A 27,266-nucleotide genomic window follows, 5' to 3' on the forward strand; every position below is an offset into this window, starting at 1 on the left:
TTTATGTTTCAGATTGATCAGAGATTTAGACGGTCTGGATTGTGAGAAAACTATGCCATGTGTACGGTTGAAGAGTCACCACTAATTTTCAAGTGGTGAAAAACCAACATGGGAGCTTTCTCATAAATCATCCAATGTGGGCCATTAAGATGGCACCAGAATCGTACACGTGTCATCACCTGAACGAAACAGGTGGTCGATGCCTTTATTCAGGTGGTGGGTCCCATTTTTTATTTTTTTATTTTTTTAAAAGGAGTGATGAGTGATGATACGGCAGAGCTCGGTAGAACAGAAGTATGATAAATCTATCTCTTCACAGAACACGTTGAAGTCTTATAGATAAATCAGAACCGTCCATCTAATGTTTCCCAACATGGATCTCTTTGCTTTCAAAATTCAGACCTATTAAACAATCGCATCCATCGCTTTCCTCAACTTTCCTTCACTTCATTTGGTTTTCTACCGTTCTTTAATCTGTAGTGGGAACAAGCAAATCAACGGCTTTGATTGAGAATTCATCTTCTACGTGTAGTGGGAAGCTGCCTGGAACCCCGCCTGTGGGGCCACCTGATGTATATGTTTTATATCCACGCCGTCCATCCGTTTTGTCAGCTCATTTGAATGAAGCAGATCCAGATCTCTGGTGGACCACACCACAGGAAGCGGTGGTGATTGAATGCCCACCACTAAAAACTTCTTGGGGCCCACCGTAATGTTTACTTTCCATCCAACCTGTTGACGGGACCACCCAAATATCATCTTGATCCAACCATCCATAAGTTTCTAACGGTAGGCGTTCAATCACGACTGTTTCCTGTGGTGTGGCCCACCTGAGATTTGGGTCTGTTTAATTTTTGGAATAATCCTCTAAAGCAAGCTGGAAAAACGGATGGACGGCGTGGATATAATACACATACATCAAGGTGGGCCCCACAATCAGGAATCCACAAAGTTGCGTCCCATGTACTGCGGCCAGATGGCTCTACCATACTCCCGTTCTCTCTCGAGAGAGAGAGGGGGAGAGGATCTCGAGTGAACTGAAATTTAGCAGAGGAGATTGAAGAAACGGATTTTAGCTTTTATCCATTTAGAGAGAGAGAGAAAGAGAGAGAGAGAGAGAGAGACATGTATAGGCAGGTGTAAAGGTTTAAAGAGAGAAGAAAAAAAACTTATGTGATGTAGTGGAATATTAATTTTTAATGTTTGGATTATATTAGAATAACACTATTTCAATGATACCAATCTCGTATTTTCTTCAGATTCGGTTCTTCTCTTTCTCGTTTCTGCCATCCATCTCTTCTCTTTCCTTTCCTCATTGTAAGTCTCTGTTTTTGGTTTCCTTTCCTATTCTTCTTCCTGCTGTCTGTTTTCCATTGTTTTGGTGCCAGAGGTTTTGATTATGAGTGATTTTAGTTGTGTTCTTTTCAGTTTCTTTAGAATGTGAATCTGTTTTGGGTTGTCGGTCTTTGATCTTTTGCTGTGAAACCCTTGCTTCTGCTCAGTGTCGATTGATTTGATTTTTCCCCCACCCCTGTTTTGTGTTTATTTTGGAAGCGAATCTGTTTTGGGATTTGGGTTTTTTTTTTTTTTTTTTGGGAAAATTTGGTATAAAGCTTATGTTTCTGCTCAGTTTGTGTTGATTTGAGTTGTTTTTTTTTTCCTTTTGGAATGTGAATCTGTTTTGGGATGTGGATCTTTGATCTTTTGGTTTAAAACCCTTGTTTGTGGTCATTTTGTGATTGATTAGAAATTGGTTTTTTCTTTTTAAAAAATATCAGAGATTTGTATTTTTCATTTGTAGGATTGTTGATAGTTTGGATTGTGGTGGTGTTTAAAGATGCGTGTTTGTTTTAGTGTTGGGATTGATTTTATTTATTATTATTATTTTTAAATTGTACCATTTTCCTTTTCTTTGTAATGGAATGTGAATCTGTTTGCAATCTGAGTCTTTGATAAGATTTGGATTTTGGTTAGGATCGTTTTTTGTTTGTATTAGTGTCATTGACTGGTTGGTATTTATTTTTGTTTCCAGATTGTCAGATAGTAAGTGATTGACTCTGATTTTCTTCTGTTCTTTTTTTTTTTTTGTTTTGTTTCTTTCTTCTTTAATGGAATGTGAATCTATCTTTTGATATGGACCTTTATTTATTCTTGGGTGTAAAACCAGGCTTGCTGCTGAATTTGTGACTGGTTTGAGTGGGATTTGATTTGATTTTTTTTTTTTTTTTTCAGTTCTCTTCTGTGAATGTAAGATTTTGATTATGCTTTAGTAGAATCATTACCCTATTGAATCGTACTGCTGTAAAAGATGGTTGCTTTATTATTATTATTATTATTATTATTATTTTTTATGCCAGAATCTTAGATTGCGAGTGATTGATTTTTTATTTTTATTTTTTTTCTCTCTCATTTTCTTTAATGTCTTTTTTTTTTTTTCCTGGAATATGAGTCTGTTTTGCTATATGGGTTTTTAATCTGTGTTGCTGCCCAATTTGTGATGGATTAAACATGGGTTTTGATTTTTTTATAGTTCTCTTTTTCTACCTGAAAGATTTGGGTTGTTTCCATGGAATTGATGCTCGCATTGCATTGTCACTAAAAGATGGGTGCTTGTTTTGTTGCAGGAATCTTATCTTCTCTGTAAATGAGTTGGGTTACAATCCTTCTTTTTAAATGAATGTGAAATTAAGAAGGTTTAAGATCTGGTTGTTTTGTGTTTTGGGGTAATAGACATGTTGACACCCATTTTGCTATTTTCATCTGGCGTGGCTTCTGATTTGGCTTTTGAACCGAAAGATTGGGTTGATTGAGGGGGTTTCTTTCTTTCTTCTTTTCTTTTCTTCTTATTCTTCTTCTTCTTCTTCTTCTTTTTTTTCGGGTGCTGTTTTCTTTCTTTCTTTTAAGAATGTAATCTGAACAGATTTCTGCCCAATTGCAGTCTCTTTCGAGATTGGTTTTTATTTTTGATCTCTAACGTATTGGCTTTCCATTCCATTCGTTGGATTGTGAGGGAACGAGTCCAGTGGAATGTGGATGTTGGAGGATTCAGATCTGAGTTTTCATCAATATTATTCTTATTATTATTATTTTTTTGTAATATGCATATTTCTAATCAAATTTATATTGATTTGATATGGGTTTTGATTTCTAAGGGTGTTCTTTAACTTGAACGACTTGGATTCTTTTGTTTTTTGTGGGATTTTTGTTTGTTGTAGTTGCAGCCATATGGCTGTTTCTGCTCTGCTTTCTCGAATTTTCCTATTAATCTCTTTTCAGGAATCTTAAATTGTGTGAGATTCAGATGGTGGGTTTCTCTAGTTTGGTTCTTTTGCTTCATCCTTCTCTCTAAATTTAGTGCTATCATTTTATATTTTGTTGCCAAAATCTTACACTTTGAGAGTGAGTTCAGTTTCTTGTTTTGCTATTTTCCTTTTCTCATGCAATATAAATTCTCTCAGTTTTTTCTTCTTCTTTTTTCCATTTCTTTCTTCCTTTCTTTCGTACCTAGTTGGCGCAGCCACATATTTCTCAATCCCTAACTGATTTGAGTTGAAACACGCTTTGAGTTTTAACTTCTTTTACGTTTATTTTGTTTCAACTCATAGGATGGCTCTTTGTTTAGAATATGGATTTTATTTTATTTTCTTGCCAGGGTTTTCTTTTGATTTCATTATGGGAATCTTAGATTGTCGAAGATTGGGGTGAGTATTTTCTTTCTTTTGGTATAAAATCTCCAGATTGTTTTATGACATGGGTTTCAAATTTTCGGTATTATACTCATGTCCATGAGCAATTTGCAGCTGTTTTTTTCTAGTATAACTTTTTTTGGCTTGCTTTTGTGGTTCATCAATCCAAATCATGATATACAGATTGTTTCCTTTTTATGGATAAGAAATCCCCATATGGTTTGAGATTCGAGTTTTTAAATCTTTAGCAAGATATCCATGTTTTCTACATTCAATTTTCAAAATTTTACTTTCTGTGCTATGGGGTTCCATTTTAAATCATTTCCCCTTAACTAAATGCACAATTTCAAAGTTGACTTATTAGGTTTTCCCCCTTAACAATTTCTTAGTTGATTTATTGGGTCATTTTTGTTTTTGTTATTTAATCGAACTTTTCTTGCGTTGGTCTTTCATATAGGAATTGTGGCTTGTAGAAACATGGCTGATTCTGATGGTCCCAAGAATAGAGGGGAATTGAGAATTCATGACAGCTTGGATGAGCTTGCCACTGATTTAGCTGATTTCATCGCAGAATTATCAGAGATGTCAGTGAAGGAGAGGGGATTTTTTGCCATTGCCTTATCTGGTGGATCTCTCATTAGCTTGATGGGGTATGTATTTTTTCTTTCCCATGTTTTGACTATCTCTAAATGTGGATTTTGGATTGAGTATCTTGATTGAATCAGGAAACTCTGTGAAGTTCCTTATAATAAGACTGTTGACTGGGCAAAATGGTATATATTTTGGGCTGCTGAACGTGTTGTGGCAAAGAAACACATAGATAGCAATTATAAGCTAGCTAAGGATGGCCTTCTTTCAAAGGTATGTAACCTCAATTCATACATTTTCCATTGATTTTTGTTTATAGGGTAAACTACCATGCATATTTTTCCCATTTCTTAAGCGGTGACACATTCACCTTACAGGTGGCACCAATGCCCCTATGTTTTCTGTTCCAAATCGCACAATCCGGATTATGTGAAATTTGCGATCTGGATTGCTATTTTTCCAGTCCTGAAATTATAGTTCCATACTCTTAAGTGTTGATTAAGTTGTAATTTAAATTTATTGATTATAGAGATTTATACTTGGATTCATGCAAACAGCATGCATGTAATATAATAATATGTGTGCGAGTTCTATAATAATTGCATCCATCATCTCATATATAAATTGCAGTACTAAAAAATGTAGATAAAACTATATTGCATATACTTAAGTGCATGTACTAGAGTGACCCGCATGATCGTAGCCTAGAGTATCACGTATTGGAGGAAGAGGCATGCAACAAGCCCATTCCCATGCCACATACCAGAGTGACTCACAATCCATGTAACCTTGATCCTGTTAAGGCATGCAACAAGCCCATTCCCATACCACATACCAGAGTGACTCACAATCCATGTAACCTTGATCCTGTTATTCCTATTTGAGAGAAACTCATCTCTTGCAACATTTGGCAGGAAATGAACTTGATGTCACTATTGGGCTATATAAATTGATATTTAGTATTGATCATACACACAAATGCATAGGCATGCCCACATGCACTCCTAGCACATGCACACACATGCACACAAATGCACACACGGAACGGTCAATTACGAGACGCATGCATGTGCATGCACCACACATGCCCACCTATACTAGTTGGCAGGTTGATTGGTTATTGTTTAGGCTCTTTGACATAGTTTTTATGAAGGTGTGTTTGTACTCACCTAGCCTGGCATTGCGCCTTTGTAGCTACTCACTCCCGTGTGAGAAGGCATGTTCACTTAATGTGGAAGCCTCACAACTAGGCACTTTCCACCAAGGTGCATTGAGGTTGCTTGCACCGGGGGTTGCTTGCACTAAGGTTTATGGAGGTTGCTTGCGTTGAGGTTTTTTGTGTTGAGGTCTGTGAGGTCTCATGCACCGAGGTCTCATTGGCATTATTTATGTTGAGGTTGCTTGTGATGAGATCTTATTGAGGATGCTTGTGTTGAGATGGATGCTAAGGTTGCTCTCCACCCAACCTGTCCTCTTCAGACGGTGTCTACCATGCTACATTCCAAGCTCATGTTGTTCATGTGCCTAGCCCCAGACCTTGTTGGTTGCAGTCACTAACCTCTTGTTCTTGTGACTCCCGCAAGGTACCTTCTAGGCATTTATACCTTCTTTATGGCCCAGATGATTACAATGAAGGTTCTTACTAAGAAACATGTAGCTCTATGACCCTTTCAAGTACATGAGCTTTCATTGGATGCCTTGATCATCATCCTCACTATCATTTTGGCTCGTTGGTCCATTGCCATATCTTTTTTTTGAGTGAGCTCTTGTGACTTGTGCTTGCCTTGAAATCATTGCTCCCAGACTCTTGTATTGAGGATGCTACAGTTCTAGTGCTATGACCTACCGCATCTCTACCGTTTTGGCGTGACACCATAATCGTTTACTAGCACCTGTAGCAAGGTTGGTACAACTTGGAGGTTCATTGCATGGGTGCATGCATGGACCTGGTGCATGAGACCCATCTCATGAAGCTTGGGGCCACCCAGATGGGCACCTCGTAGGGACATGTATGCTTCCTCATTTGCTGGACCCTTGGCATTCACACCTCATTAGGTCACTTCACCTTGTTGTGACATGTCACTCATGGCTCCACATATTGCCTTCTCATAGGTTCCAAAATTCCACATGTCGAACAGGTATTGGCCATGAGCTAACTATCCTTCCTTACCCATTTAATATATATATATATATATATATATATATATATATCCTTACTTGCCACCTTATAAATAGTGTTCTTCGTGATGAAGGATAAGAAGCAAAGTATCTAATGTGCTTGTTTTATTGAGCCTATACTCCATCCTACATGGTGAACTAATGTGCTTCAAACTTCTAGTGAAGAAGAAGGATAGCTAGATCTGTGAATGTGTTGAGTTTTCTTTGCAACTTAAACAAGGCTTGTCTGAAGGATGACTTTCCTCTGTTGAACATGGACGTGTTAATTGATAACACACTAGGGTTTAAGATCTTGTTCATGGAATGAGCTATAGTGTTTACAATAAGATCTTTATGGATCTAGTCGGCGCTACGTATCAGTGTGCGATGACAACCGTACGTCATGATAGATTTGAAGGCATCATGGAAGACGTGGATGATGCAATGGTGAAGTCTAAGAACTGGGTCATGTTGAGGTTTCGCACTGAGCATTTGAAATATGGAATTGGTGTGGGTTGAAGATGAATCCACTCAAGTGTGCCTTTGGTGTCCTTGTGAGTAGATTCTTGGTTTTATGGTGCACAATCAGGGTATTATGGTAGATCCTTCTAAAGCTATGGTGATCATTGAGATGCCTAGCCCAAAGACGCTAAAGCAGCTTGAGCTTCTTTGCTAGCTCTCTATGTGGATGTTGAGGGTTGATGACTAATAAAGGATGATCTTGCCTTAGAGGAGGTGGAATTGAAGATATCGTTTAAATGTGTAATTGTTATGCTTGAGGATACCATTACTTAGCTTAGTTGTTTTTGTGTTATTGCATTCATGTGTGGAGGTATCTTTGGTCTTGGTTGTATGGTCAAGGGGTTAAGGATAAGATGTTGCAATTGTGTTGCATTAAGGGACTAGTGCATTGCTAGAACCTTGGTGAATGTGTTTGAGACCGAGGTACTAATGTCCGGCACTTGGGGTGAGGAGTTGAAAAAGAGACAAGGTACTAGGAAAGGTAAATTTGCTAAGGGCATGTTTGTTTCATCAATTTTTACAATAATGTAATGGCCTGTTTGTTTCGCCAATTCCCCGGTAATGTAAAGGAAATGTGTCATTATTAAGATTTTACTATTGCCAAATCAAATAAGGGAATCATTGATTAAACGCATATGTATTTACGAGACAAGTAAAGGAATTTGTAATCATTTCACTTTTTCATGGTATCACCATGAAAATCTTTAATCTAAACAATGACATCAATTTATTTTGGTGATGATTTGACATTGAAGTAATGTAAAAATGTCATCATTATGATTTTACGGCGTATAGGCCAAACAAGGGAATTGACGATCAAATGCAGTTGTTAGGAGATGGGTAAAGTAGTATATAATCACCGCCCATTTCCTTTACATTACTGTGGTAATTGGTGAAACAAACATGCCCTAAAGGAAATGTTCAATGATTACAAATTAGTTGTCTCCTAATAACATTTGCATTTGACTGATGATTCTTGCGTTTGGTATGTTAGTGGTAAAATCATAATTATGACATTTTTACATTACTTTAATGCCAAATCATCACTAAAATACACCGATTTCGTTGTTTGGATTTAGGATTTTCATGATAATTACATGAAAAAGTGCAATGATTACAAATTCCTTTACTTGTCTCTTGAATACATTTGCATTTGACCAACGATTCTCATGTTTGGTTTGGCAATGGTAAAATCATAATGATGACACATTTCCTTTATATTATTGGGGAAATCGGTGAAACAAACATGCCTTAGGTGAAGAAGGGTGTGGAACCGAGTAGAGCACTTGGGCGAAGAGGTGTGAAGGCACATCAATAAACTTGGGCATTAAGTTCATTACCTGGTGTCAGATGCATGGTGTACTTGTATTGTTTGTTAGTTCGAGGCATTAGTGCATGCTGGAGGGATTTGTGACCTAGAGGTTGAGAGCGCCTTGGGATCACAACATCATATATTTCATGGGGAAGGACTCAAGTGGTGTCTCATGACCATTTTGAATCTGAGAGGCTTTGAAATGGGGTTCATTCACAGAGTGAAGGACAACGTTAGGCCAAGATTTCAGGGCGAATATTCCAAGGGGTGCTTGCAGGAGTGGAGATGTGGTTTAAAGTTTAGATTGGTAGCTTTTTTGAAGTTCATTCCAAGGTTGGGATCTGAAGGAGGAGATTTAGAGGATTTTCTTGAAATTCATGTTGGGTTGGTCCATTTTGTCATCTATTTGAAAATAATCAGAAGCATTCGAAGGATTTGTACTTGCTTTTGGTGGACTAAAGTGTTGGAATTGGGTGTTGGGATAGTTGGTACTATGTTCATTCAAGTAACTAGCATGTTGCAATAGTTTGCATGGTTAGAGCCATGTGCATGGTAGAAAATTGTGGACTTTAGCTTAGGGGGATGACATGTGGGATATTATTGAGTTACTAGGGTCAAACATCAAGGTCTGGTGGCTCTAGTGCAGGGCATGAAAGTGTTTCTTGGTTGAGCATGTGAGTTAAATGTGTTGGTATAAGAGAACATGGAAGTGCTTGTGTAATACTAGGAGGACTATGGCAAATGGTGAAAGTGTAGTCGAAGGACCATTGTGTGAGGAGGTGGAAGCAGATGGTGAAGATGAAGCATAATAATGGTAGGTCAATTGCACTTTGGAGTTGGGTCATATGGAGGATTGCTTGGTATCAACGAGGATGTCAAAACTATCAATTGGGGGAGTTTTTCAAGGCCATATGGGTTGTAATAACGAAACATGTTTGGCCTGGTTGGCATGTTTATTGGCCATCATTTATGCCCATTGACATGGTTAAGGGCAAAGCGATCTTTTTACATTTAGTTGAAAGTACAACCAATATGATTTTTTTGGCACATTTGGACACTCCTTGTGGTTGAGGTATGGTGAAGGGTTTTGTCTTGTAATCGGGGATTATTACTTTGGTGCAAGAAGAACCCAATTGCATTGGGGTAGAGCCCCATGTGGGGCCAATCGGTATGGAGGAGCCCTGTCGGACTTGCTTGCTACGAAGTGGTATGGTTTGGGATGGTGACATGCTTTTTGTTGAGGCATTAACCAAAGGTTGGTTTTGTATCGTTAGGGACCTTATGGGTTACAATGGATGAGAGAGTTGGCATTCTTGTTGTCTTTCAGTTCGGTTTGTCATGCAGGTCCTCATAGGAGGAGAGTGCATTGTGTTAAGATTATTATGCTGGTGTAGTACTTTAGTAAGATATATGGCTTGATGAAGATAGCGTTTGGGGTAGGGACTCAGTTGAGTTACTTGTCCACACGAATGGGGCAAGTGTTGCATTTGGCTTCTTTGGGTTCTCTAGGAGAGCGAGGGTCTCATGTAGATATTGACAATGGCTAATGTTCCATGCAAGGTTAGGAGTTAGCATGGCAAGCTGGCTTTAGGAGGCACAGAAGCCCAATGTGTAGGTTGGGGCCTCTAGCTTTATGCTTGAATGGTATTGCTACTAGGTTAGTTGAGGAAATCGTGGTGAGACAATGGCAGCGAGACAACGGTGGTGAGACAACGACGACGGTGAGATAACGACAGCGATGTGAAGGGCGAAACGAGCTATGTGGATGTGGAGGTGGTGATGAAAACGAAATGAGGAAGAAAAGCAAGGCAAACGATGAGAAGGTAGAGAGGAATAAAGGGAAAGAACCAGAATTATCGGTGAGACAACGACAGCGGTGAACTGTGAGCAGTGTTCAAATTGTCGGCGATATTATCGAAATATCGCCGATAATTTCGGTGTCACTGCACTGGTGACACCGAAACCCCAATATTTCGTTTCCTTTCCAGATTTTGCCAAAATCTCGCTGATATTATCGGTATTTTCAAGATCAAGACGATATATCGTTGTTCCCACCAACCACGGGTGGGAACTGTAGCCAACAACCCACTTTTATCGATAAAAGGGGGGGTTGTCAGCGAAAAAATCACAAAAAACATAAGAGATACCCATTTTTTCACCCGAATTTGGAGGAAGACGCGAGTTCAACTGCTGTTGAGTGCAGATCGGCATTTTCGATAAGATTCAACCCTAAAAATATCTTCTTCTTTTTTACCGTTGAAAAATCCTCTCCAAGTTGTGGAAACCGCTTGCGGGCCGAGATCTTGTTTGAAAATAGAGATTTTATTTGATTTGGGATGAGGGAGAGAGACTTTCGGGTTGAAAATCTTGGAGAAACCGCTGGGAAGGAATGAAATTTTGAAAATTTCAGAAGGGGTGAGGGAATTTGGGGTTTTTATCGCAAATTGGGGATCGGGAGGGCCGCGGGCGTGAATGGGAATGCGTACTTGGTTACTCGGTACGCTCTTTTCGTACTGAGTACACGCTTTTGGGCCCACCGAGAATGCATCTGGTCTATCCACGCGGTCCATCCGTTTTTCCATATTATTTTAGTGGTTGATATTTACTAAATGAATGTAATACCAAAACTTCTTATGTTTTCAAGTTTTCCTTTTATTTATTGTGCTAGTGCATTGCATACTTCGTGACTCGCATACATTTCAATTCAATATATAGATTTAGGGACTTTTGTATCCTATTATGTAATTTATATACCTAACAATTTGATATCATTTTCCTCAATAGATCTTTAAAAAAAATTTAAATTAAATTGGGGTAAATAGTATTGTCAATTCGGAGCTGATTAGGGAATCATTTGATGCCCTAAACTAGCCTCAAATTAATGCAATCTATTGGCACTTATCCCACTAATGGATTGGTGGACATTTATTGGACAATGAAAAATGAAAAATATCAAATGGTCCTATTTCAAAAAACAAGTGTCTACAAACTAATAGTGAAAATTGTTCAAACAATTTAATTTTGGAATTGTGACTTAGCAACAATGGTCCCAAAATTTAATTGGTTAATTTTGAGTTGATATATACCTCATGTATAAATTTTTAGGGCCATGTACATGGGGTTCACTCGATTATGTAATATATATACATGTCATCCATCCGTTTTGTCAACTCATTTAAGGGTATTGGAAAAAAAAAGAGGTAAATCTAGATCTTAGGTGGACCACTAGTGGGCCAGGCGGGCCACCTCGATATATTTGTATATCCATGCTGTCAATCCATTTTGCCAACTCATTTTAAGTCATGGTCCAAAAATCCAGGTAGATTTAAATCTTCAGTGGACCAGTAGTGAGCATGCCTTTAAAAGCGGGGCCCACCTCAATGCATTTATTGTATATCCATTTGGTCCATCCTTTTTGCCTACTTATTTCAGGGCATGGACTAAAAAATGAGGCTGATCCAAATCTTAGGTGGATCACAAAATGGGCCTTAAGAAGATTTTAACGGTGGGCATTCAATCCCAACTGCGTGGTCCAATTGAGATTTTGATCCCTTAATTTCAAGGATCATGCTTTAAAATGAACTTGAAAAATTATGGATGGCATGGATTTACCATTCATAAATCAAGGTGGGCCCCACCCCATGTAATAAAATAGTGAGCGTGCACTGCAGATTATAAAAAAAAAAAGGAAAAAAGAAAACTACGTGGCTGCTGTGAAACAGCCACGCCATTCCATTCATTTTTTCTGGAAAAAGAAAAGAAGAGAGAGAAAAGAAAAGAGGGAAAGAAGAGAGGGGACCGAACCGAGAGAGAGAGAGAGGGCAGCAACTGCTGCCGCTGCAGGCAGCAGCAGCAGCAGCGCTGCAACCCCATGATAAGAAGAAGAAGAAGAATAAAATGTTTTTTTTTTTTTTTTTAATTTTTCTTGGGTTATGGACCGTAACGTTTGTTACGGTCCCGTAACGGCCATTACAAACCCAAAAAACAAAGGTGCCCCGTTTCGGGGCCGAATCGCGTAATGGTGGATGCCGTTTCTTTTACGTATCGGCTGTTACGGCTGATACGTAACCGATTTGGGATACCCTGATTACAGGGGCTTTACATTAGTGAAGATGAGCTCAGAAGAAGAGCTAGCCAGAGCGATAGAAATGTTACATGGAGAGAAATTTGCAGGGGTGCCCTTGTTAGTTCAGAGAGCGAGATTTGGCCCAGATATCCCCCACGCCAAAAGCAAAAGCTATCAGACTAGTCAGAAGGCTCATATTGCTCAACAGGCCAACCCCCAACTGAAGGCTCAACAAAAGTATGGAGGTGTCTCTTTCAGAGACGCCCTTTTGAATCCCAACCACACAGAAATCAAAATCAGTCGACGTTGACCCCCGCTCTCCTAAGAAGGCCTCAACCAAGTTGACAGATTCAATCTGCGTCGAATCTGCTGGTAACTCAAGCAATAACGTAATTATCATCGACCCAGAGAGATTGAATCGTCAAAGAGCGGAGTTGCGTGACACGGTGGTGATGATAGTTAAGGAAGGGGCTTCGATCGAGCAGGTCCGGGATTGGATCGACGAGTGTTGTGGAATCAAACTAGGAAAATACAATATAAAACCGATCGGTTTCAATGAGTTATGGGTCAAGGTTAGTCCGAGAATTAATCAGGAACTATTGATTGTGGCTGGATCCATCCATGCCAAAGGTCCTGTATCAAAGGTTCTTAGCTGGGACGAGTTCTCCATGTTTGGGATGAAGTGTGGATTCTATTCTGCGGAATCCCTACGGAGCCATGGTACAAGGAGTTCTTCATCGCCACTGCGAAACTCCTGGGATCTCTCATCGAGCTGGATCTGAAGACAAAAGTAGGGGAGGAAATGGCAGTCATTAGAGTCTGCGTAAGAAGAAAGAAAGGGGATCCTCTTCCCAACCCCTCCTGCCCAATCCATATCCAAGCTGACAATAGACCCATCCTCCTCCTGGTGCAAAGAGAGGTGAAAGACAGTTGCATCCCCAGGTGGGGTGGCATCTGGAGAACCAGAGACCCTCCTTCTGTGGGATCCAGGGAGCATGAAGGAGCACAATTTCGGTGCTCCAGTGAAACTCCACAATTTCGTGCGCAGGTCACAATTGTTCCCTCTCTAGAATAGTCGTCCCAGTGTACACACGTTGACCGCACAGAATCGCAGCTGCGTTGTCTCAATTTCTGCACCCCTCGAGACGCACAAAGACATTAGAGAGGGCCTTCGAGAGTGACACGTACTCTGATCGCAGCTCCCATCCATATGGACGGCTATAAGGAGAGTGTAGGGTGTCTCGCAAGAAGACACGTGGCCCCATCTCGCTTACCCAAACAACACGATGGGTCTAAAGACCTCAGCATGGACCCGAACCCGGATCCGAATACCCCTCCCGATCAAAATCTCAATGCTCCCAAACCTCAAAACCTCACGCTCCTAAACAGTAAAACCAACACCCCCCAAAAAAAAAAAAAATAAAATAAAATAATAATAATAAAATTAAAAAAAAAAAAAACATTACCTCCCCACAACCTTAAAAAACACCCCCAAATTCTCGAAGACGGTTCGTCGGATCCCTCCATCCTTCAACGATAAGCTACAGGGAACACCCTCTCCTAGCTACATGGTGATGAGAAGTGACCTCGACCTAAATTTAGCAGAGGGAAACTCAGATTATGAAGAATCGGAGGACACATCCCCTTCGATGAAGCAGACTTCCCTCCCCGACTCCCCTCTTTCTTCCCATGCCACTTCCCCTCGAGACTGGACCCAACTAGGCCCTATTACGCTGTTTCAAGAAGGCATTGATGAAGAAATCATAGAGGCAGAACCGCTGCAGATGAGAGTCAACCCCCCCACCCAGGACCAAGAGGAAGTCACGGACAAGAATCGAGTTGAAGACGCCTCCAGATCCATCCTCATTCAAACCATCCAAAGGAAAAAATGGATCAGGGACGCTGTCGGCCATGTAGGGAGATCATTAGGGCTGTCTTTCGGAGATTGTTTGGAAGATTATATAGCCCTCTTCCAATGTATTGAGAATAGAGGCAGACTCCTTCCAATGCACAGATCTCCATCCAAGCGGTTATCCAGATCTATTAGCAGCCGGGAGCTCACTCGGTTGGGGTCTCCTCTCATCTCCATGTATGACAACTTCGACAAATTAGGCAGGCAAGTGACTCGGGGAAGCTCGGTTCCTCAATGAAGATCATCTCCTGGAACATCAGAGGGGCGGGGTCCAAGCAGAAAAGAAGGCTAATCAAAGATTCCGTTAGTAGAAAGAGTCCAGATATTGTTTGCTTCCAGGAATCTAAGATCCCCCACTTTATCGACAGACTGATGTCCTCTTTATGGAAGGCCCTAGATGCCAAATGGGTTGCTCTCGAGGCGCAGGGGAGTGCAGGAGGCGTCTTGGTGGCCTGGAGATCCTCTCTATGGACTGCTCAATTCATGGGTAGGACAATTCTCTGTATCTGTTGTCTTGCAGGATACATCGAATGGTAGTGAATTCCTCTTTATCGCTGTGTATGGGCCTAACCTTGAAGCATGTAGAGCTCAATTTTGGGAGGAATTGTCCTCTTTAAGACGGATATTTTCAGGCCCCTGTTGCATAGCGGGAGATTTTAACACTTGCAGAACAGCTGAGGAGCACTCCAGACCCAGAAAGGCTCTCCCAGCGATGAAAGCTTTTTCAGACTGGATCGAAGTCAAGAGCTCGTGGACCTGCCAATCTCTGGGGCCAACTTTACGTGGACTAATGGGAGAGCCTCTCCTATTATGTTAAGGCTGGACAGATTCTTAATCTCTCCGGATTGGTTGGAAATCTTTCCGTTGATTCATCAAGCCGTTCTGCCGAGAACAACTTCAGACCACTGTCCGATCTTTCTATCATCAGAGGAGGACAATTGGGGCCCAAAACCCTTTTGGTTTGACTCTTCTTGGTTTAACATTGACGACTTTTCAAAGATGATTTCTGTTTGGTGGTCTGAATTGTAGGTGGAAGGGAATGCAGGATTCAGACTTCTATCAAAACTCAGCCTCCTTAAAGGGAAACTAAAGCAGTGGAAGAAGACAGAGCTCTGCATTAGAGAGGCTGAATTGGAAGGCATGCTCTCAGACCTGCAAAATATCGACGACTCCTCAGAGCAAGAGCCAATGACCTATGCTGTGTAGATCAAAAGAATTGAACTCATCCAATCCATCTTAGCTAGAGTCCTAGAGAAAGAAATCTCCTGGAAGTAGAAGTCCAAAGACAAATGGATTAGGGAGGGAGACAAGAATACGGCCTACTTCCACAACATCGCGAGTATGCGGGCTAGATACAACAAGATCACCAACATTGCCATAGATGGAGAGCAGATTGAAGATAAAAATGTCATTGCAGAGAAGGCCGTTTAGTTCTTTAGCTCTCTCCTATCAGCTGAAGCTTGGAAGAGACCGCGCTTGGACCTCCTTCACATGGACAACATCTCAGAGGCAGACTCCAGATTACTCGAATCCCCTTTTCAGGTGGAAGAAGTGAGGAAAGCAGTAGTGGAGTTGAGTGGCGACAAGTCTCCAGGCCTAGATGGTTTCCCCCTATCATTCTTCCTCAGGTTTTGGGACGTGATCCATCCTGATATTATGGAATTTTTTCACGACTTCTTCGAAAGGGGCAAACTGTCAACAGGCATGGGAGCTTCCTTCATAGCCCTTATTCCCAAAGTGGTGGGCGTGACCACCTTCAAAGATTTCAAACCCATCAGTCTAATTGGAGCCCCATACAAAATTCTTGCCAAAGTTCTAGCATCCCGTATTAAGTCAGTGATGGGGAAAATCATCTCAGCCAACCAAAACGCTTTCATCCTAGGGAGACAGATAATTGATGGTGCAATCATTGCTAACGAGTGCCTCGACTCCTGCCATCGATCGGGTTAAAGGTTTCTTTAAAAGTTCTAAAGGTCTACGGCAAGGTGACCCTCTATCCCCTTTTCTCTTTCTCATGGTGGGTGAAGCTCTATCAATAATGCTTCACAAAGGCCAAGCCGAAGGCATCCTCACTGGTATAAGCATCAACGATTTATCTTGTCCGATTTCCCACATTGAGTTCGTTGACGATACCCTCATCTTTTCAGAAGCTTTGCAGGTAAAGATCAATAATCTTCGCACCACGATTAGATGTTTTGAGGCGGTGTTGAGGTTGAGGGTTTATCTTGAAAAATCCAAGATTTTCGGGGTGAATTTGGAAGTGGGCGAGATTGATGCATTTGCGGGAACTCTGCACCATGTCCCTGCCTCTCTTCCGTCTTCTTTTGTTGGCCTCCCCCTTTGTGTTGGAAAGCCCCCAAAGTCTCTATGGGATAAGATTATTGCCAGGTTTGAGCTTTACCTCTCAAGGTGGAAATGCCGCTTCCTCTCCATGGGAGGCAGGCTTATGCTAATCAAAGCGGCCCTCTCTAATCTGCCCCTCTACTTCATGTCTCTATTTAGATGTCCGGCTTCTGTCCGGGACTCGATAGATAAACTCAGACGCAACTTCCTATGGTGCGGTAAGGAAGGCTCAAAGAAATTCCATCTATTGGATTGGAAGGAAGTTTGCAAACCTCTCAGGGAGGGCGGAGCGGGGGTGAAAGATCTCAAGAAGATGAATCAAGCTCTTCTAGGGAAATGGATTTGGAGGCTGGCGACAAAGGGCGATAATCTCTGGAACATTATCATCAAAAGTAAATATGGAATCACAGGAGGGGGCTGGTGGACTAAAGAATCGTCTCTTTACAGGGCGTCTCATATCTGGAGGGGCATCCTAAGCTCGAAGAAAGCTGTCCTTAAAGGGATCAGATTTGAAGTAGGTCATGGTGCTAATATCAAATTCTGGGAGGACCTGTGGGAGGGTGACGCTCCTCTCAACGAGCGATTCCCGAACATTTTTAGACTGGCGTGCAACAAATCGGCCTCTGTTGCTGATTGATTCTCTTATTCCTCGGGAAAATATGTCTGGAACGTGGTCTGTAGAAGGAATCTCCAAGATTGGGAAGTGTCTGAATTCACCGATCTGTTAGCAAGTATCAACTGAACCACGCTCAATCCAAGTAACGAAGACTCATTGGTGTGGAGATGGGAAAAAACGAGATCTTTCTCTGTAAAATCCCTCTACCGTCATTCCCTTAACCCTCAACCCCCCAGCTATAAATCAGACTTCCAATTTCATCTGGAAGTATCAGGCGCCCCCCAAGATTGTTTGCTTTGGCTGGTTGGTTGATAGGAAGAGAATCCTTACCATGGACAATCTGAAAAAAAGCGGTATGCAGATTGTTAATGTTTGCCTTTGCTGCATGAAGGAGGAAGAAACGATAGATCATCTGCTTACCCACTGCCAGTTCATATCTAAAATCTGGTCAGAATTCTTCAAGCGGTTCAGAATCTCTTGGTGTATTGTGGGCTCGACAGACAGTCTGCTTTCAGCATGGCATGGGGTCAGTTTGGAGAAAAGAAGGAAATGTATATGGAGAATGTCCATCCTTGCAATCTGGTGGTCAGTTTGGGTTGAAAGAAATGCTAGATGCTTTGATAATTATTCTAGATCTGCGGAGGCGATTTCAGCTAAGGCTAAGGACCTTTTAATAGAATGGGCGATTAGCATCCGCTCTCTTAAGGGTTTTGATTTTTCTTTTTTTGGTGCTTAGTGCTGCCTGCCACCTCAGCAGGAGCTCTCTGTTTCCTTTGTCTTTGTTTTCCCCCTCTTTTCAATATTAATCCAGTTATCTTTCAAAAAAAAAAAAAGTTGAGGAACTCATGGTCATGTGGGCCATTAAGGTGGCATTGCATAGGGAGGGAGATGTGTATTCAATCGGGCAAAGAGCTGCATGCAGGTCAAAGGATTGGTCAAGATGGTTTGCGTCCTACTATGAGTTAATGCACAAGGGTCCTCACGGGAGCAACTCATTGTTGCATGTTAGTGTTATAGAGTACCTATGAGGGATGGTGGTTTTTTTTTTTCCTTCTTCTTGAAAGGTAATGCGTGTTTTTTTTTTTTTTTTTGGAAAGATAAAGGTAACAAAAATTTCTTAAAGAGAAATTCTAAAAAAAAATAAAAAAATCTAAGGTGAAAACAACAGCAACTACAACCTAAAGAAAAAACAAACCGCATCTACAACCCAAACAAGACAAAATACAATTATCCAAGGCCTTTCCCAATACATACAACTTTACCCTTTTGAACACCTCCAACACTATCCCACATTTATTCTGAAAGCACCTGCTTTTCCTTTCCCCCAAAGGGCTCATAAGACTACTTAGACATGATGCTACACCACCCTTCCTCATTTCCCAACTCCGCATCCATACGAGGCATCGTGACTCGCGAGTCAAAGCTTTGTTGGTCAATTTGTGGGGCACATAGGTGTCTTATGTGGGATAGGATCTATTTATAGGAGTTTGGGGTTTTAGGGAGTACTATATGATGGCCCTGACCTTTACAAACTTTGATCTACCCTACATCATCCAAATTCTTTGGTCTTGCCTTATCCGTGTACGCATTGACCTAAATCCTTCCACTATCTATGGCGTCCATCCTTGGCCAAATTCTCATGCAAGCACAGGAGGTGGACAACTAGAAGATCTAATTGTCGGTTATCCATCAAGCTTAATTGAAACGCTTTAATTGGTGAAAAAGATCTAATGGTTAAAAACGATTGAGAAACCTTTTGAAAACATTTGAAGGCTCTAACAACTATAAAACACTTGATGGACAATCTGATCAACATGATCTATACACAACCAAATCCTAGGAAGACTACGCTTTAATTGGTGAAAAAGATCTAATGGTTAAAAACGGTCGAGAAACCTTTTGAAAACATTTGAGAGCTCTAGCAACTATAAAACACTTGATGGACAATCTGATCAACAAGATCTATACACAACCAAATCCTAGGAAGACTAGCGGGCTCCATGTTGGTGCATGTAAGGCTTCAACCGCATCCTAATGTGTGCACCCAACAACCTCTATGTCGGCCTCTAATGTAATCTCAAAAAATGTGTTTAGACACACCACACTAGGACCATGAAGTCCTTCCATAACCTTAGGTCTAAGGATTAGTCAAAGCTAGCCTAGGTATTGAAAAACGATCATGTAACGGCCGTAACGGCAATTATAAATGGTAATGGTGGTAATTGTTATGTGTTATGGATAAATTGGCCCGTAACAACCCCTTAATGGTCTTGTAATGGATGTAACAATTCGTTACAGGCCAAAATAGTTTTAAAAGAAAAAAGAAAAATTCGTAACAGCCGTTACGGCCCGTGTTGTAATGGTAATGGCAGTGGCTAATACGGCCACTGTTACCGTTATGGAATACCTTGAAGCTAGCACATGATCAAGTCAATCCATTTCAAGTATGATGGATCTTTAGGACAGTCGATGTGATCCTTCAATGCAAATGTCCAATCCAGCCTTCCACAAGAACCCGTAAATAAGTGACCATTCATGGTTCCATGTGGTGAAGGGAATATGCAACAAGATGACCGATGATGGAGATTAATCCATCTCAACTCGTCATTGGTTTCTCATCACATAGGATAACCAATTGATCTGGTGTTACCCTAATGTGATGAAGTAATTAAGAACTATGGTGCCACAACTCTCCCTTAGCCATGACGGCTGTTGTGTCCACTTCAATTCTTTCCCTATGGACCCACAAGAGGGATTCCATGAAGGAGCCCCCATAACCCACTAAACATATCATTCATAAGTTCCACACACACTTAATAATGAAAAACAAAGCATATTCCATTTATAAGGGAAAAGTACCATGGTACCTATTTATAAGAATGAAGAAGGCATATAGAGTTGCACTTACTATTGTGGGATCAAACTTAAGAGCCACACTATAAAACTTTGGGAGAGAGTGATTAAGCAAAGACTAAGAGGAAGGATCTCCACATGGTCTTTGCTGACTTAGAGAAAACATATTTTAGGGTCCCTAGAGAGTAAATCTGGTGGCCATTGGGAAAGAAAGGAGTTTCAAGAGGATATAATGATTAAGGATATGTATGAGAGAGCGGTAGTAAGTGTGGGGACCACTAGTGGAGAGACAAGTGAGTTCCTAGTTACCATAGGATTGCACCATGGGTTGGCATTGAGCCCATACCTTTTTTGCATTAGTTATGGTCAAGCCAATGAGGCATTTGCAGGAAGAAATCCCATGGTATGTGTTGTTTGTAGATGGTATAGTCACAAAGGTTGATTTATGGAGGGATGCTTTAGAATCTAAAGGATGTTAAATTAGTTGGATGAATAGAGAATATATGGAGTGCAATTTTAGAAACAATGGGAGTGAATAAGGGGCTGTTTGATTTTTCAATTCTGAGGAGAATGTAGAGGAATTAAGCATTTATTATTTACAACAAGTAAATGGCAGGAATGTCAGAACTCATCATTCCACTTTCCTATTGTTTGATTTTTTGACAGGATGGTGAAATAGGTGATAATTGCTATTTCCAACTGTTTGAATTTCCAAGTGCAGCACATCACATAGGAACTTCAACAGTCTATTGTGTATTCACTACCGATTATTAATGGTGGATAATGATTAACCACTAAATCATGTGGGTGTGGTCCACCTAGGATTTGGATCTTATTCAAGTTTTTTTCCACGAGCCCAAATATTAGCAATCAGAACAGATGGTCATTGTGGATTTATAGCAGCAATATTACAATGTGCCCCACGATCAGTGATCCACTGAGCAGTCTCCTAGTTCGCAGTGTTGATTGTGGGGTCCAGCGTGATGTGTGTGTACTACAGCAATATTACAATGTGCCCCACGATCAGTGATCCACTGAGCAGTCTCTTAGTTTGCAGTATTGATTGTGGGGTCCAGCGTAATGTGTACTACATTCATGCCATAAATATTTTTTTTTTTCAAAATTCATTTTAGGGCAGGATCCCTGACTGGGGATCATGTCTTGATGTGTGTGTATTATATCCACACCATCCATCTGTTTTGCCAGACCATTTTAGGATATTAGTAAAAAATTGCAGTAAATTTAAATCTGAAGTGGGCCACAACAGGGGATTAAGTGATCATTGGCCATTATAAATGACTGTGGGCCATGTAATCTTGCTGATCACGGTGATCCAGCGTCGATACTCCTGCAACCACCTACTAGTTGTACACATCACATCCATCACAAGGTGTATTTACACAGAATGGAGTATGAAATCTTGCGGAACCTGGAAGCTTCCTAAAGAAGCAACTCGAAATCCCTCTGAATTTTCAGACGGAAGTGACGTGGTAAACCGCCACTTTTTCAAACAGTGGGAAATCATCATCATTACCTATTTCGGGTTATTTCCCTTGGATTTGAAAATTCAAACAGGCCCTAAGAGGATTTAGTTAAGATTGTTGATTAAGAAGTTTCCCGAATGACTACTTTTGATACATTGGGTCAATCGTTCATGAGAGTGGAGAGATTGAGAAGGTTGTTGCCCATAGAATTCAAGCTAGGTGGAAGAAATGGAGATGTGCCTCTATTTTATGCAATCATTGTCTACCACTCAAACTGAAAGGGAAATTGTATAGGATGGCTATAAGACCAGCAACGCATTACGGGACAGAATGTTGGGGATGAGTGTAGCTGAAATGAAGATGTTGAGATGGATGAGTGGCAAGACTAGGAAGGATAAAACTAGAAATGAATGCATTCTAGGGAACTTAGGAGCAACACCATAGGTAATGAGATGAGAAGTAAAGTTAGATGGTTTGGTCATGTGCAACGGAGACCAAGAATCACACTGGTTAGGACTTAAGGAGTAGTGAGTTGGTACAAGTTGAAGGCTTTAAAAGGACAAGTGGAAGGCCCAAAAGGACTTGGATGGAGGTAGTAAGAAAAGACTCGATGACCTAGGGTCTAATTGAAGGAATGACCCTTGATGGAGTGAAATGGAGGAACAAGATTCATGTGGCCGACCCCAATTTTAGGATAAGGCTTTGATGAGGATGAAAGCATATTCCTATCATCTTGAGCAATCATTTATAAACAAGGTCCATTGAAAGAAGTATCATTGGCTTTTTAAGGCACACACATCTAACAACTATAAGTGATAGAATGAGGAAGGGTAGATTGTGATGGTTGTGTCATATGCAATGAAGACTAGAGGGCTTCGTGAAGGAGGGTTAAAAAAGAGGATGCTAGGTAGAGTTAAAAAAGGACTTCAAATCAAGCTAATTAGAAGGGATATGGAGGTTTGCTGACCTTCCAATGATTGGGTCTCTCACAGGAATTATTGGCAAAATTCCATAATGCCAATCCAAATAACTAGGACAAGGTATGGGGATGACGACAACAATGATCTTCCAATATTAGGAATTGCATGGACTTCTGTGAAGGCTTGAAGACCTTGGCTAAGGTGGTGGTGGCTGACTCAGAATTAATTAGTGTTAAATAAATGCAGAGGTAGAGAAGGAAAAGGGGTCCCTAGGTTAGGTGGACCCCATTGTGGTGTTTATGTGCAATCCACCTTGACCACCATGTGCGTCACTCCTTTTTAAGCACAAGATCCAAAAATCAGCCTCATTTGTGATTGAGGTACATCACACAATTAGAAACAATGTATAGGTCAAAGGTCACCTTGCAAACTATTTTCATGCAGGCCACATAAATCACTAATGGGCATGATTTTTTTGCCCCCAAGACTGTGTTTTAGTGTGGCATCCAATGGTTGGAATGGATTCAATATAATAATCTTGATGAACCCTATAAAAATCAAGGGTGGACGTCTTTCTCTCAACTGTTTTTATTATTGTGGCTCACTTGAATCATAAGTCAGCCTGATTTTTTTGGTATGGGCCTAAACTGGGATTACACATCTAATGGTCGGTATGAATCTCACATACAAATCATGGTGGACCCCGTAAAAAATCAAGGTTTGGGCGTTTGTATCCTGCAGGCTGGAAAAGCTATCTATTCCCCCCCAAAAAGTAGTTTTTAGTCCAACTTGTTGGACCATAAGCTATAGTACACCCATATGATGACTTCTAAAGTATTAAGCGCATGTGGCATCTAACCCTTCCAGCAAGTGGGCCCCACTATGAGGATTGCCGAGTGCAATGTTCAGTCCTATCTACACATAACCAGGCCACACATATATAAACCAATGTCCAAACAATGGTAAATGGCTAAACACAAGTATGATCCACTCTATGAGTGGCTGTTACTAAGTTTTTCAAAAGGTGATATGATCATGATGTGGTCAACCTATTACATGGGTTGGATGTTGCATATACAAGAAGGTTGGAAGTTATCTCAAGTTGGACCTTAGACCTCATTTTTTCTCCCTTCATTTTTGAAAGGGTCCACATTGATGTGCATGTGAGATCCACATCGACCATTAGTATGTAATCCCATTTTTGGCCCAGATCCAAAAAATAAAAATAAAAATTCATGCTAACCTATGATTTAAGTGGGCCACAACAATGGAAATGACTGGGAGAGAGATGTCCACCCATGATTTTTATAGGGCCCATTGTGATTATTATATCGAATCCCACTCCAACTGCTAGATGCTACCCTAAAACTTAGTGTCTGGGGTCTAAACATAGGCTCATTAGTGATTAGGTGGGATGTGCCAAGGGGAATAGTTTGGAGGGTGAGGTTTGACCTGTACCCTATTTCTAATTGTGTGGTCCACCTCAATCACGGATGAGGATGATTTTTGGGTCCCACGCTTAACATGGAATGATACACATGGTGGTCGGGGTAGATTGCACAAACACCACGGTGTAGTCCACTCAAGTTAGGGACCGCTTTTCCTTCTTCCGCTGCATTTATTAACATTAATTAATCGTGAATTTCCATCCTGGTTGGACATGAGATATAGTCCAACCGGTTGAACTTTGTGTGGGCGTCGGCGTGCCTGTGTGCTTGTCCAAGGCTCCCTCGCCTGTGTGCTTGTCCAAGGCTCTCTCCCTTTGGGATAGGATTTTAAGAAAGCATTTTAGGGATGAATCGGTTGAGGTACACCATCTCTACAGGCTTTTACATGCCCTAATACATCAAAGTCTGTGACCCTGCCCATCCACGTAGCGAAATTGACTAAATCCCTCCACTAACTGTGGTCATCCACCCTTGGTCTTATATCCATGCAAATCAATGGATGGACCACAAGATCTCAACCATTAGATATCGATCTAGCACGATGAAAGCCTTTTAAATATTAAAACAAGAGGTCAACTGTTGAAAATGTTTATTAAATATTCAAATCCATTTAAATGTGGGGCCCAGCTAAAAACAACCCGATGGATGGTTTGATCCCTAAGATCTTAAGCCACAATAGTGTTTTAGCCAACCAATGGATCTCTTGTTGGATCATATGGACGTCAATTCAATCGTAATGCATGTACTCAACCACATCCACATGTGGAGCTACCAAAGTGACCTCGTGAGGATGGACATAGCACATTACACTAAGGGTGTGTTTGGATTAGTGATTTCGACAGTAATGTGTGGTAAGCCTACGGTAGTCCAAAGGAAAGCAAAATGGTGATGGTATGCAATACTAGCATGGTATCTCCGCTTTCCACATGTAAAGTAATTTTGCTAGCTAGAAACACTTGGATGTGATTCCATTAATGCGTAATATCCACATTGTCCATCCATTTAGCAAAATCATCTTAGGGCATCCCGAAAAAATGAGCTTGATCCAACATCTCCATGACCCCGAGAAGTTTTCAATGGCAAGCATTTAATCCCCATGCTAGCTATTGTGTGGTCCATGTCTTCTTTGGACCTGCCTCATTTTTTGTCCCATTTCATTAAATGTGTTATGTGTTATATCTGCGTTGTCCATCCATTTTGCAAAATCATTTTAGGGGGTGTCCCCAAAAATGAGCTTGATCCAACATCTCCATGACCTCAGAAGTTTTCATTTTTCAATGGCAGGCATTTAATTCCCATGCTAGCTATTGTGTGGTCCATGTCTTCTTTGGACCTGCCTCATTTTTTGTCCCATTTCATTAAATGTGTTGTATATGTTATATCCAAATTGTGCATCCATTTTGCAAAATCATTTTAGGGCGTCCCCAAAAATGAGCTTGATCCAACATCTCCATGACCCCAACAAGTTTTCAATGGGAGGCATTTAATCCCCGTGCTAGCTATTGTGTGGTCCATGTCTTCTTTGGACCTGCCTCATTTTTTGCCCCATTTCATTAAATGATCATGCAAGAGGGATGGATGGTGTGGATATAGCACATAAATTATGATTGGGCCCACGAAAGCATGCCATGTCAACACACTTCGGGATTCCTTCCAAAGGATTACCATGATTTGACAGCAAGCGATATCCAATCAAAGCAAAAGAGTAATGTTGTGAGTTTACACTACATTACTCCGGTAATCCATTATCCAAACAGACGAAACCCTCTTTTAACCCATGAATACATAAATGGTTAAGGTAAATCTACATATTAATTATGGCATTAATAACATATCCACTTAGAACCCATGGTCATCATAGTCAACGGTCCGGATCAACATTGGATTTTCAAGGTACATACGCTAACACTAAGATCATCTAAGATCATCCAGCTATGGTCCACCCACTGTAGTGTCCAATGGAAAAACAATCTGCACCTTATACATGTGGTGTGCCATCTGCCTTCATGAAATTATCAAACATAATCCTTTCCAGTACCTTCAACTAGGATGATATGATAAAGTACAGAGTAGAAACTCAAAGAACACCTTAACTGCTTCAGCCTTCTATTTCAGTACTGTTGACTTGATCTATGTGAATGCTAAACATTTTTGGGTCTCTATGGTCCCCAGCCATTGATTAGGTGGGCCACAGTTAAAGAAGAGATAGCCCGCCTGCTGTGGGACCCGCCTCGTGGATGGCTTGGATCTCGCAGCCATTCATGCCATGCATAGAAGGAATTAGCAATCTTTCCCTCTAATGTATTCATAATGTGTTTTTCTTGGTGTATTATAGATAATGAATATATAGAATTTCAGGTCCCGGTGGTCCCAGGCCATGTGTATTCGATCAAAGATTCTCTGTCAGCAGAGGAGGCCGCAAGCGAGTACGAGTTCGTCCTTCGCCAGCTAGTGAAGACCCGGACGGTCAGCGTCTCTGAGACCAGCGACTGCCCCAAGTTCGACCTTATCCTGCTTGGCATGGGCCCCGATGGGCACGTCGCGTCGCTCTTCCCACACCATGCGGCCCTTGATGAGAAGGACGAGTGGGTCACATTCATCACCGACTCCCCGAAGCCCCCGCCTGAGCGGATCACGTTCACCCTGCCCGTCATCAACTCGGCATCCCATGTGGCCATAGTGGCAACGGGCAGTAGCAAGGCGGAGGCCATCCATTCGGCAGTCAGCGATGTGGGGTCTGACTGCACATTGCCGGCCCGGATGGTGCGGCCCACTAATGGGAAGTTGGTGTGGTTTTTGGATAGGTCAGCTGCATCAAAGGTGGATGCATCTCAGACTCTTTGAGTGGGCCCACTCAAGCCTTTTGTGCATGTCTTGTGTATGTTGTAGTTGGAAGGGTATTTGATAACAGAAAAGCATTCCCTTTTTTTCCCTAGTTAGGGTGGGAGAGTTTTGATTTTGTGTTTTCAAGGGGAAAAATTGAATAAGGGTGGGCCCCACCTGCAAGAAGGGCTTAAAAGGTCCCCATGGTGGTTTTTGTGGGCCCCTTTTAGAGCTGTAGATGTGAAGAAAAGAAAGTGTTTGTGTTATTGGGAAATCAAGGTGGGGAGAAATGGGTTTTCATTGTTCATATGAAAAATGGGATTTTGGTGTGGCTTTGTTGAGAAATGATCCACAGCACCACAAGGTGTAGGGCTTCTAGTTGCATCGGTACGCTTGGATAGTCCATCTAGATCGATCTAGCTGTCCATTAGATCCACAATGCATTTCATGAAAAACCATGCAAATTTCACAATGATCAGATGGCTTTAACTATCCCATCTATATAACCTATTAGATGGATGGTTGGGATCATCTAT

At 41.2% G+C, this 27,266-nt stretch overlaps 1 protein-coding gene across 2 annotated transcripts; it reads left to right on the forward strand.

Annotated features, from left to right (window-relative positions):
* Nucleotides 1–1,010: 1,010 nt before the first annotated feature.
* LOC131219398 (probable 6-phosphogluconolactonase 2) lies at nt 1,011–27,112 on the forward strand. Of its 2 annotated transcripts, XM_058214511.1 has the most exons (5): nt 1,011–1,317; nt 2,625–2,723; nt 4,144–4,336; nt 4,412–4,547; nt 26,266–27,112. In XM_058214511.1, the coding sequence occupies exons 3-5, from the start codon at nt 4,164–4,166 to the stop codon at nt 26,749–26,751; spliced, it is 795 nt and encodes a 264-aa protein (XP_058070494.1). In that variant the 5' UTR covers nt 1,011–1,317; nt 2,625–2,723; nt 4,144–4,163; the 3' UTR covers nt 26,752–27,112. The 2 variants fall into 2 exon arrangements, with proteins under 2 accessions (XP_058070494.1, XP_058070493.1); XM_058214510.1 differs by lacking the exon at nt 2,625–2,723 and having other exon boundaries at nt 1,012–1,317.
* The last annotated feature ends 154 nt before the right edge of the window (nt 27,113–27,266 follow it).

This window comes from Magnolia sinica, chromosome 11 (genome assembly GCF_029962835.1).
Source record: "Magnolia sinica isolate HGM2019 chromosome 11, MsV1, whole genome shotgun sequence".
NCBI lineage: Eukaryota > Viridiplantae > Streptophyta > Magnoliopsida > Magnoliales > Magnoliaceae > Magnolia > Magnolia sinica.